The 12,121-nt window shown below is 39.1% G+C and overlaps 1 protein-coding gene across 5 annotated transcripts in view; it reads left to right on the top strand.

The window, feature by feature from the left end:
- LOC147179908 (sodium-driven chloride bicarbonate exchanger-like) overlaps positions 1-11,060 on the top strand; it is a 31,901-nt gene extending 20,841 nt beyond the window's left edge. For 3 of the 5 annotated variants that reach the window (XM_086068248.1, XM_086068249.1, XM_086068250.1), the window contains 15 exons: positions 898-998; positions 1,532-1,706; positions 2,495-2,628; positions 2,719-2,964; positions 3,387-3,492; positions 4,067-4,228; positions 4,322-4,435; positions 4,836-4,997; positions 5,077-5,328; positions 5,408-5,476; positions 6,298-6,471; positions 6,576-6,698; positions 6,817-6,881; positions 7,005-7,109; positions 9,865-11,060. In XM_086068248.1, the coding sequence (XP_085924374.1) occupies positions 898-998; positions 1,532-1,706; positions 2,495-2,628; positions 2,719-2,964; positions 3,387-3,492; positions 4,067-4,228; positions 4,322-4,435; positions 4,836-4,997; positions 5,077-5,328; positions 5,408-5,476; positions 6,298-6,471; positions 6,576-6,698; positions 6,817-6,881; positions 7,005-7,109; positions 9,865-9,940 (2,064 nt within the window). In that variant the 3' untranslated portion in view covers positions 9,941-11,060. Of the gene's footprint in view, positions 1-897; positions 999-1,531; positions 1,707-2,494; positions 2,629-2,718; positions 2,965-3,386; positions 3,493-4,066; positions 4,229-4,321; positions 4,436-4,835; positions 4,998-5,076; positions 5,329-5,407; positions 5,477-6,297; positions 6,472-6,575; positions 6,699-6,816; positions 6,882-7,004; positions 7,110-7,590; positions 7,629-9,864 lie in introns of all 5 variants that reach the window. The other 2 variants (XM_086068253.1, XM_086068251.1) reach the window with 2 other exon arrangements.
- Positions 11,061-12,121: the final 1,061 nt, after the last annotated feature.

The following is a 12,121-nucleotide window of genomic DNA, read 5'->3' as shown; positions in this document are numbered from 1 at the left end:
CTGGCCTAGATAAATGTAAAAAGATGCATTCTTTCTAGTAAATGAATAATAATTTTCAGAACAAATAAGTGCAATTCGATAATTTACTGTGCACACATTATGGCACACAACTAATATGTCACGGCACACTTGTTGGGAATCACTGAACCACACCATTGATGACCGCCGCTAAACGTTTTTTCATAATGAATGCACCTCAAGCGGCATTTAAGACTAAAGATCACTGATCTGTATATATATTACTGGATAGCCGATAGCCCATAAACGCCCGTGCAAGCCGTTGAAGCCACAGGGCGGCCATCTTACTCCTCCCATCTCGCGAGCAGACTAATGTATAAACTGTAAGCATACAAGTACGTACGTAACAAATTTAAAGCATCACAAATCATGCTGTTTCTGCTAAATACTGTCACAAATGTTTTCCAATTTCGATACTGTAAATGTATAGGACTGTATGCCGAGAAACGTTCCTTGGGACTAGTAATATGCCGGCTTCGCGGCTTCCAAAGTCTTGGCCTATCGGCTATCCAGTAATATATATACAGATCAGTGCTACAGATGCAAACTAGGCATCTTTTTAATGTTACTGCACATTGTCCTTGAATTAAACTAAACTAAAATTTCCACTAAACTGATTATGAAGTGTATTGAGTGTAAATTGATCGCTTGGCAGCTGCACGAAAATCAGCAAAATGTACTACTTCACAAACAATATCTCTGTGTAATAATAGACAATTTGAAAATGGGAAAAACTAGGATACACAATTATTGTGCACTACAATGTCACTCTTTAATATGAATGCCTTGGGGTGAGAGTGTAACACAACACTGTTGTAATTTTGCACTTCTCGAAAGTGTGGAGGTTAGATTCAACAAAAACATGTTTTAATCGCACAGGAAAAGCGGAAGCTTCCTCCCCTTCCAAATGGAGTCACAGATCTTGTTGAATCAGAGGAACACGGAGGCCATGGTGGCCCTGAGCTTCAACGTACTGGAAAGTAGGTAGAAAAGAGATAGACCGTAATTGCTTTCACACTGGCTTTGCCTTCAAGTGTTGCATCAGCTGTGCACTAATGGATTAATTTTCCCCTTCTGTGAAGACAGAACTCACCTACGCGGGGGATGCTGCTTTGTACAAAGTGCACCTTCACACAGCCACTGCGGCTTTGCGCAATGAGATAATTAAATCTGTGGCCATGTCAGCATGACAGAAACAATTGCTTTCAATGCAAAAAGGTCTCTTAAATGCAAGTCTCAGGTGTTAAATTTCACAATACGCTTACACACTGGCAGCTTATGTTGCTACCTCAGAAGATGACACGTTTAACACCCTATTCTTACTATCCTAACCTTACCTATTGTAAAAAAAAGATTGGTGACAATTTGACAAAGTCAGTGTGTAAGCGTCTCATCACAAATTGCCTTGAGCAGTGCTGGCAAGTAGTTTCTTTGCTTTTGCCGAGCTCCAGATTTTATATTTACCCACAGGTAGCAAAGCTATGCGCCTAAAATGTGTCCTTCCCCCCTTAAGGTTGTTTGGTGGTTTAATCTTTGACATCAAGCGGAAGGCCCCTCACTACCTTTCTGACTACACTGATGCCCTTAGCCTGCAGTGTCTGGCCTCCTTCCTCTTCCTTTACTGCGCTTGCATGTCACCTGTCATCACCTTTGGAGGTCTTCTCGGCGAGGCTACCGAAGGACGTGTGGTAAGAGGATTCAAATGAATAATAATAACAATACAGTGAACCCGTTTATCGCGATTTATATGTTCCAGACCCACCCACAATAGATGAAAAGCAATGCAAAATCAACTCCCAGTTGACATTTACTGTAAATCTCACACATAAAACAAAATAGAATTAAACAATGTATATTTCAACACCAAAATGTTTGCCCAAACCATCATTTAGTTTAATGCTAGCAGATAATACTTTCCAGACTCATAAAACAATTTAAGATGAATGGATACCGTATTTAAAGGGGAAGTCAACCTTAAACATTTTTGAAAATAATATGTTATATGTGACCTCAAAACTGATTAATATGACATTTGTGGAATTATATGCAGCAAAATCCAGCCGTTTTTACCCATCTCAGGGGGCGAACATTTCGCAACTTGCTGTCGACTGAAAATGACGTCACAGTTGGTCAGGCTCAGGCAACGGCCAATCACAGCTCACCTGTTTTCTGAAGCTGAGCTGTGATTGGTTGTTACGAGAGACCTGAGCAACTGTGATGTCATTTTCACTCGACAGCAAGTGCCAAAATGGCTGCCTTCTAATATTGATAAAAACTGCTGTATTTTGCTGCCTAACTCATATTCCACGAACGCAATATTAACCAGATAGATTAGATTTAGATTAGTGGGGCTGCATAGAACATATTATTGTTAATCATTTTTGGAGGGTTGACTTCCCCTTCAAGCATTTGGATCAGTATTACTTCCTATGATAATCTAGTATTTGGCCCATAATGATCGCTCCTATGTTTTCAGAGTGCTATCGAGTCCTTGTTTGGGGCTTCCATGACTGGAATTGCCTACTCACTTTTTGCTGGACAGCCACTTACAATCCTTGGCAGCACCGGTCCAGTCCTTGTGTTTGAAAAGATCCTCTTCAAGTTCTGCAAGTGTGTCCTTAACTTTGATTTTACAGTTCTCGCAGTTGAATCGTTTTGCAAAGAGATGTCATTTCTGAAGAACTTCATATCCTCTTGCAGGGATTATGGCCTCTCCTACCTCTCCTTGAGGGCCTGTATAGGACTTTGGACGTCCTTCTTCTGTCTCCTGCTTGTGGCCACGGACGCCAGCTCGCTTGTTTGTTACATCACACGGTTCACAGAGGAAGCCTTCGCTGCCCTAATCTGCATCATATTCATCTACGAGGCCCTGGAGAAGCTCATCCACCTGGGCGTGCACTACCCCATCAATAAAAACAACAACCTTCAGAAATTAACACAGTATTCGTAAGTGCCTCATAAAGGTTTTGCCTTAAAAGCTGTTCACAATGGGTATTCCTGCAAGCCTCTGGCCAATAGTTTTCAATAGACTGGATTTGGGTTCGAATTTCCCGCCCTGTGTCTGTGGATGTGACGTCATGTGCGCATAGTGTATGTCAAGATGGGTGTGAGCAGTTTCATTTTCTGTCAATAGTCGGTAGTAGCAATTCAAAATAAAATGTTCTGTGTTCAGTAGCTTTAAAAGTAATGACGAACCCTGTTCTCTAGAATGGTTGAATGAACTGAGAAAAAAAACGTATCCTCCGTTTTCCCAATGTCCTAAATAAGTTAATGATTAATTAATATTTTTTTCCTTCTAAATATGAAACCTACTCATTCTGAATTATCTAGAGGTACAGTAACTAGATGGTCTACATTGTATTCCATAGATGCACTTGTGCGGAGCCCAGAGATCCCAGCAATGAGACTCGGCTGTTCTGGGAGGAGAAGAACATCACAGCCTCAGAGGTCAACTGGACCATGTTGGAAGTTAAGGTAAAAAAAATTTGAACTCACTGGCCGGGTTTTTCAGCACAATCCAATTATATCCGGTTAATAATTCTGCCTGTGTTTTTTCATAAGCAAGTTTATTAGCAAAAGTGACATAAAAATGCTGAGATTTCTTTTTACACTTGGCCCATTTCAGCCAAATTAACTCATAGTGCATTTAAACCCAGACTTATAATTTACAGTAAATTAATACATAAGATGATTATTATTATTTAAATAGCACCTCTCATACATTAAAATGCAACTAAAAGTGCTTAGCAATTAAAACATCCATAATACAATAAAAAAAGAAAAACATGGCGGCAGAGAAACCATGTTAGGAAAGGCACCCACGAAACACTGAAGATAAAAACTAAAAGACAACTAAATAAAAACAGTTCAAGGCTTAAATAAAACAGAATAAAAGGCAAATACCAAACTAAAAGACAATAAAGTAACTGGGAACTAAGAAAAAAAATAAAAGGGGTTAAAAAGATCATTTAAATGGCAAACTAAAAAATTAATAGTCTCTCGGTCATCATCCCACTATCATCCTGATTGTGTCGTCTGGTGCCAGTAGGAGTGCGAAGATCTGCACGGGGATTTCATCGGCACCGCCTGTGGTCCCCACGGCCCTTACATACCTGATGTCCTATTCTGGTGTGTGGTCCTCTTCTTCTCTACCGTCTTCATGTCTGCCTTTCTCAAAGAGTTCAAGACGAGGCGCTACTTTCCGACCAAGGTCATTACGAGCGTAGCTACTGAGGGGTGTAGTTTTACATCAAAGTCGATGCCGTTTTATCTAAAAGAGCATCTTGTCCATGTTTGCCTTCAGGTGCGGGCCATCATCAGTGATTTTGCAGTCTTCATCACCATCCTCACCATGGTTCTGGTTGACTACGCTCTGGGCATTCCTTCACCAAAGCTACAAGTGCCCAATAAGTTTAAAGTGAGTCTTATCCAATCCACCCAATCTGTTTTTATGAATTAGTCAAAACAATGCAAAATTGCCCCATTTTCATAACTTTTTGCCTCCTGTCTTTTTTTTTGTATCAACAATTTTTAAGTCCTTTGGTGTTGAAAAATGGTCCAAACCCAGAAAGGACAACAAACCTGCACAGTAAATTTTGTGGAGTAACTTTTATTCTAAACAGAGTCTATTTGGACCCACTATATAGAAAGTAAAATGTACACTTGGAAGAGAGTAAAATATTCAGAGTAAATTTGACTTTTTTTTAGTATGTACGAGAGAATTTGCCTATCCCGTGAAAAAAAACCTCTTAAAGATTTTTTAAAGAAATAATAATAATAATAATAACCTCTTTCTGTCTATACTGTGCTGTTTTTAGCCAACCAGAGATGATCGCAGCTGGATTATAAACCCAGTGGGCCCCAACCCCTGGTGGACCACCATCATCACCTTCCTCCCTGCTCTGCTGTGCACAATCCTCATCTTCATGGACCAACAGATCACAGCTGTTATTATCAACAGGAAGGAACACAAACTGAAGGTACGCCGGTCCACATGGCTTCAGAAGAAGTTCTTGAACTTGCAGCTCAAATGCCCTGGTGTCGTTTGCGGCCTTTCAGAAAGGCTGCGGCTACCACCTCGACTTGTTCGTGGTCGGGGTGATGCTGGGCGTGTGCTCTGTGATGGGCTTGCCGTGGTTCGTGGCCGCCACCGTGCTTTCGATCTCTCACGTGAACAGCTTGAAGCTGGAGTCCGAATGCTCTGCGCCGGGAGAGCAGCCCAAGTTCCTGGGCATCCATGAGCAGCGCTTTACTGGCCTCATGATCTTCACCCTAATGGGCTGCTCTGTTTTTATGACCTCTGTGTTGAAGGTCAGTGAAATAGACACATAAATACATGCTGTGCTGATATGAAGAGCTCACAAATTCCTTGTCTGGGTTTTAATTCTAGTTCATCCCGATGCCTGTGCTGTATGGAGTGTTTCTCTACATGGGGGCGTCTTCACTTAGAGGCATCCAGGTGAGCTGTGGGAGTCTTTCAGCCATGTTTTTGTTATGTTTGTTTGTTGTTGGGGGGTTTTACAGCCAAAATATCATCTCAGTGTGGCATGTGGGCTCCCTCTTGTGGCATTTGAAAGTATCATGACATAAGTACAGTTCAGTCTTATTTAACTTTTAAGTTCAATAACTTTGCATTTGACCTGTAAGAGTTTTTTTTTTTTAGTTTTTTTTTGCAGTCCAAATTAGCCAAATCATTGTGTTGATGTTAAAGTGTGCATAATATTACAGCGGCTGATGTACAATAATATTGAATATACTTTTTTCTTTTCTTTAAATGGATGGGTGAATGGATGGATGGATGGATGGATGGATGGATGGATGGGTTGGAGGGTCGGTGGATGGATGGATTGATGGATGGTGGATGGATGGGTCAGCGGTTGGTTGGTTGGGTTGGATGGTTGATGGGATGGATGGATGGGTCAGCGGGTTGGAGGGTCGGTGGATAGATGGATGGATGGTGGATGGACGGTTGGGCGGGTTGGCTGGAGGATCGATGGATAGATGGATGGATGGGTCGGCGGGTTGGAGGGTCGGTGGATAGATGGATGGATGGATGGGTTGGTGGGACGATGGATGGATGGTGAATGGATGGGTCGGCAGTTGGTTGGTTGGGTTGAATGGTTGATGGATGGATGGGTCAGCGGGTTGGAGGGTCGGTGGATGGATGGATGGTGAATGGATGGATGGATGGTGAATGGATGGATGGATATAAATAAATAAATGGATACATGATGTTTTTGAGAAAATGTGACTTTCTGTATCCGACCTCTCTGTTTACAGTTCTTTGACCGTCTCAGATTGTTTGGGATGCCGGCCAAACATCAGCCTGACTTCATTTACCTTCGCCACGTTCCACTGAGGAAGGCGCACCTCTTCACCATCATCCAGCTCAGCTGTTTGGTGTTGCTGTGGGTCATCAAGACCTCCAGGGCCGCCATCGTTTTCCCAATGATGGTAAAAAATAAATAAATAAATCATATATCCTAAGAGCGTCATTGAACCTTTGGTGGCTATTGAATATTACATCCAGTGTGTTTTGTGTATTTATGTTGTACAAGGTCTTGGCACTCGTCTTCATCCGTAAGCTTCTGGACTTCATCTTCACGAAGAGAGAACTGAGCTGGTTGGATGACTTGATGCCGGAGTGGAAGAAAAAGAAGCTCGAAGATGCTGCACAAGAGGTGCGGCATTACATAAAGCTGATAAAGGACAATGTGACGTCATTTGTAGTTGAAAGTCCGATTCCATCTGTATCGTGAAGAGGACACGAGGATTCCTTTATGTTCTGTCTTTCCTCAGGAGGAACACAGTATTATTGTCGAAGAAGAAGGCATTGTGCAGGTTCCACTTGAGGCGCACTACAAGTAAGTTTAGAAGTCATTTTGTAACTATAACACATTTTCTTCAAACACTGAACCTCCCTCCTCTACGGTTATCTTTATTATTTCAAATCTGATTTTTTAAATCATTTTTTTATGCACTTCAAGGGGCGACCCAGCTACAGTGAACATCACTGATGAGATGTCTAAAGGTTCCTTTGGGAACGTTTGGAAGAGTGTGAACCCCGTAGAAAAGGATCCAGTTGCTAAAAGGTATGCCCTCAAAAACAACAGCAAAAAAAGAGAGAATATTGTTTTTGGGTGAATCTCACGTTTATTATTTAAAATCTAATTTTCTCATTGTTGTGTGGGGACGGTATGTTTAGGTTCAAGTGGTTCGTGTCCGTACTGTTTTCGGCCACTGAAAATGAGTTTTTTTGAAACGCTTTTGTCTTGTCTCTTTTTGTATGTTACCGTTACATCCATACGTCAGCTGGTTTCGTTTTTGTTTGTTAACTTATACTGAAATATGATTTGGCTCCTCACTTCACAACACACATAGGTGCCTCCCCCAGCACCCCCTTTTACTCGAGTCACTATAAACTGTTCCACATGATTACATTTAGTTAAATGAACTTTTTATGACTGTGCGTGAAGATGACTTATGAGAAGCCCTGTCCTAATGGTTGTCCAGCCAGTAGACTAACATAGAATCTCCTGCATTGCCTCCCTCTGCCTCATTCCACCCATCAAGCTCCCCTTCCTAACCTCTCAGAAGCTGAGAAGCCAAAGGTGAGTCTTGTCCTCTTGCTTGTTTAGGGTTAGCAAGTTTTGACCCAGTCATCTCCAATGAATGTTTCTTTTTTGGTTTGAAAGAGGACACACTTGGCCTGGGCACGCATGCTTTTGTGCTGGCCGTGCATGTTTGCCCTTTGCGTACTTGGAAGAATACAGTAGGAGCTCCATTTACCAGTTAAGCCGTACGATGGGTTTTTGAGATACAAGTTGTCGCTCAACCGACTTTTCTTTTTTCTTTTTTTGCAATACGAGTGTTGTATGGTCGCAGTGAACTCAACTCACGTCACAACATGCAGCAGTTGTTCAAAAAACGAGCATCTAGCTGATTATTGGTTCTTTTTAAACCGCCACATAACTGCCTAAGAAAGTCCATTAGCTAACACATGATGCAAAAATGCATTTGATTGGCTAACGAATAGCATTGGTGTCAATGTGTTATGACCAGTTTTGGGTACGTTACTTTAAAAAAGTAATTAGTTATAGTTGCTCATTACTTGCTTAAAAAAGTAACTGAGTTAGTAATTGAATTACTTCATAATAAAAGTAACTCATTACCAGGCAAAGTAACTATTTTCACTACTTAAAAAAAGTTTTATATCAAACAATTTGGATATATTTTTAAAAATATATATTATCATTATTATTATATTTTTATACAAGGAATTCAAATTACGTCCAGGCTATATAGGGTTTCATTTATTTTTTTGTGAGAATTTATGACTCACTCCATAATATGACACATCATACAATAATAATAATAACTCAGTAAATTTAGAGTGGTAATGTTTGTTCTACCGCTGCCAGTTACTACAGCAATCAGAATAATAATAGAAATCAAATAAATGCTGGATAGATGGTGATTTGCGGCTCATCTATAGGTAGTTTGTAGACAGTCCTAGCCAGCCCCTTCATGATTTCCCGGACATTTTTTTTTTATTGTTGCGGGCTAAAATAATTAATAATACATAAAATAAATTGACAATGCTATTAAAATATATAGTGCTTAATGCTATCATGGCCAAAATAATAGCCATAACTACTACTATATTTACTCCTCAGAATCATCAGCTTCCACTTGCTCTCTCTGAAAAACATAATTTTGTACATTTTCAAATATGAGAGTATGGTGATATATCTTCAGTTTATAATTCTACACATATAAAGGCGTGTTTAATCATTGATTTACGTCAGAAAACTGCCCAACTCTAGGTTTAACATGCATCATTCGCACACAAATGTGCCTCCAAGCGTGTGAGCATATTTCTTTCGACACTTTTCACGTTTACCACTCGTGAAATAAGAGAAATACAATTGTTGGTGCTATTAATTACACTAGGCGAACGTGTCGCTATGATTTACCGGTATCTTTATCGCTGTTGTGGTGCTTGTGTAGTCTCAATATGGCTCTTGGTGGATTATGATTGTCAACAAATCGCTCCTCACGGCGGCCGTTTTTCGGCAAATCTCGACTGTTATTTTTGATTAATGTCACTCTTGTCAAAGATGTCAAACCAGTTCCAGGCGAGGACGTGGACTCTTTGCTAAAATGCTCAAATATGCTAAGCCTTAAGGTCCAGAAGGAAGAAGGACGACCCGTCCGTCACGTCGTGACACGCTTCCTGCGGCACCTGCAAAATAAAAGTCACTATACATTTCAGCTGTCAAGACACTTTTATTGTGACGAGGTCCGACAACAACAGTGCATCTAGTTTACTTCGAATTTAAGCTTACTTTGAGCCTTGAATCTAATAAATACATTGTAACACATTTCTCATACAATAACGATAACGGCGTTTCAAATATGGGGAGAATAATTAGTTAGATTAGTCCGTTTATGGAAAAAAAAAACTGAGTTGCCTAACGCCGTTATTCCCAACACTGGTTATGACGCTCCTAATAATCTGACCATCTAGTTTATCATCCCTTTCTCTATCTATGTAGCTAGCTAGCTATCCGTCCATCCACTGTTCTGACTGTCATCTATCTAGCTATCCAATCCGATTCCTCCATTGTCACACATATGCTGCTCACAGCCAATAGGGGGCATGTTTGCATGATATTTTGCGACTGCGGCGATAGCGCTGCTCAATTATCCAGTGATATAGTCATCAATGCATTTGCTCCTTTCCTCAGCCTCCTTTTATATTTACAAAATATATATATATATATATTCTGGTATTTCAATATGTTATCCTTCCGCATCCCCCCATCCCGCTCCCCACCTGTTTAGTTTACCCAAGAAAGTTGAGAAGCGCCACAAGCGTCGGAGGCACGGCAAGAGCTTGGACCGGGAGACAAGTTTGTGATGACACACACTGGCAGACAATGCCATCGTTCTGTCTGTTTTGTTCATTGACGAAGAAAAAAAAAAACTGTGCCACACTCCACCATCTTTGTACTGTGTAATACACTACTTTTTTTTTTTGTTATGTGTGTTGTGTGCAACTTGTGAATAAAACATGAAATTAGAAACAACATAGGTGACTATATTAAAGATTCAGTGCACATTTGTGTGAAACCAGCAACAAAACGGGCCAATAAAGGACACCTTTTGAAAAATGTTGAATTGTATTTTGTATGTTTCGCAAAACCTGCAACATTTTTAAAATCCTGCCTCAGCTAAATTGTGAAAATACTTAAATATGTGATGGACATTATTGTAGAATTTAGGATTTCTGTGAGAAGTGTGTCTAAAGCAAATCTTTTTTTGGGGAACATATTATATTCAATCTCACATACTATATATTCTGTATATTTAATTTTTTTTGTGATGTTACAGCTGTTTTTATTCTTCATGTTGTTCAAGGTATAGCACATGATTTTAGCATCCTTTGGCAAATTGCTACTTGGTCTTTTTCTCTTTGTTCATCATTGCTGATCTTTGGAGTGGCTTGTACAAAAATCTTTACCGCTGTCAGTACGTGTCATCCACGGGCCTACGCTGTCTTCTGTGCTGTGTTCAAAATAATTCTTTTTAAAGACACCATTAGTACGTCTAGAGATGCAATAAGACTTTTTTTCTGCAAAGGGCCACCTGTAATATGAGCTGAACAGTCTTAACAATGTATAATACATACTATATTTTATTCAGTGTTACTAATATATTCCTAAAAATGATGTCCAAGTAGGCATTTTTTCTGATGTAGATGTTTCTTTCCCAATGTCTGATGCTTAGACAAACAAATAAGAGGTCAAAATTATATCAATATCACATATTTTGACTGCATCTGTGTGTATTTTATTTATATATTTTTTTGCCTTAAAACTTTGATAGATGATAGCCATGTGTGTTTGGTTAGCAATTTGGCTGGAGATTGTGAAGTAATCAGTTCCAATTTGTTGTTGAATTGTTGTTTTTGTTCAGCAGAATGCGAAGGATTCTATCAAGGGTGTCTATATGCATTTCAATAAACATACACAAAATTATGTTGTTGTTTTGCCCCGCATATGTCTATCTTTGCCCTTGAACATCAAAAGGTCACCCATCAGGAGGAAAAAAACAGCACATTGTCTTAAAAATATTAGTTTATTTTTTTAAAAGCAGGAGAGCATTCAAAATCACTCAATAATTTTTTGGAGCAGTAGTTAGAAGATGAACCAAAGAGAGTGTTGTTTCTATATACAGAGTGGTGCTTTGAGATACAAATGACCTGTTATAAGTTTTTCAAAATATGAGCAGTCGTTCTGCAGGTTTATCCTCAAAAAAGAGTCACAGGCCTGGTCCCAATACTCACACTTCCACTCTTGTGCCCATCAGTTGCACGTTCCGGTTGGTGTCCAGTTCTCCAAAGCCCACTTTGCACCCCTGTTGCAGGCCTCAAAGTGTATTACCCACAATTCTTTTCAGATTTGACCAGAATAGTGGGAAAATGGTGGCGTTTGATGGTAATTTCTGTGCCTTTGCTAAAAAAAAATATTTTCAAGTATCCAAGTACTATTATTATATTACTAGTATTATTCATTGCTTCATTTGTATATGTGGAATTTTAATCAAGGTTTGTACATATTTAGTGTAGTTGCCGTACACTTACAAAGATATTCCAAGCCTAAATTTAAGAATTACTGTGTTTTTTTTTACATGACAAATATTAATTTACAATTTTTTAGATACTTTTAACACAAGCCGACCAAATAAACTTTACATGATACTTATTCATTAGTCTGATATAGCCCATTTATTTAAAATGTATAATCTTCAGGTTTATGTATTTAGTATTAATAAAGTATAATTACTCTAAATAATAATGAGAATATTTATTTCAAATACATAAAGTATATTGTTTGAATTGCATAATAATCAGGTTACCTATACATGATAAATATACTGCTACGTGAAAAAACACTTATGTCCACTTTCCCTCCCATTTTAATTTTTTTTAAAACATTTTTATGTTTTTGGGATGACATTGAATGCAGACATCCCTAAAATGTAAAAATATATTTTTTTAAAAACGTATTACACTTTATTAATACTAAATACATAAACC

The sequence above is a fragment of the Leptonotus elevatus genome, chromosome 2 (assembly GCF_054856555.1).
Source record: "Leptonotus elevatus isolate MCC_2025b chromosome 2, RoL_Lele_1.0, whole genome shotgun sequence".
Lineage (NCBI taxonomy): Eukaryota > Metazoa > Chordata > Actinopteri > Syngnathiformes > Syngnathidae > Leptonotus > Leptonotus elevatus.
The sequence above is the reverse complement of the archived record's forward strand: the minus strand, read 5'-3'. Positions and strand labels throughout refer to the sequence as shown.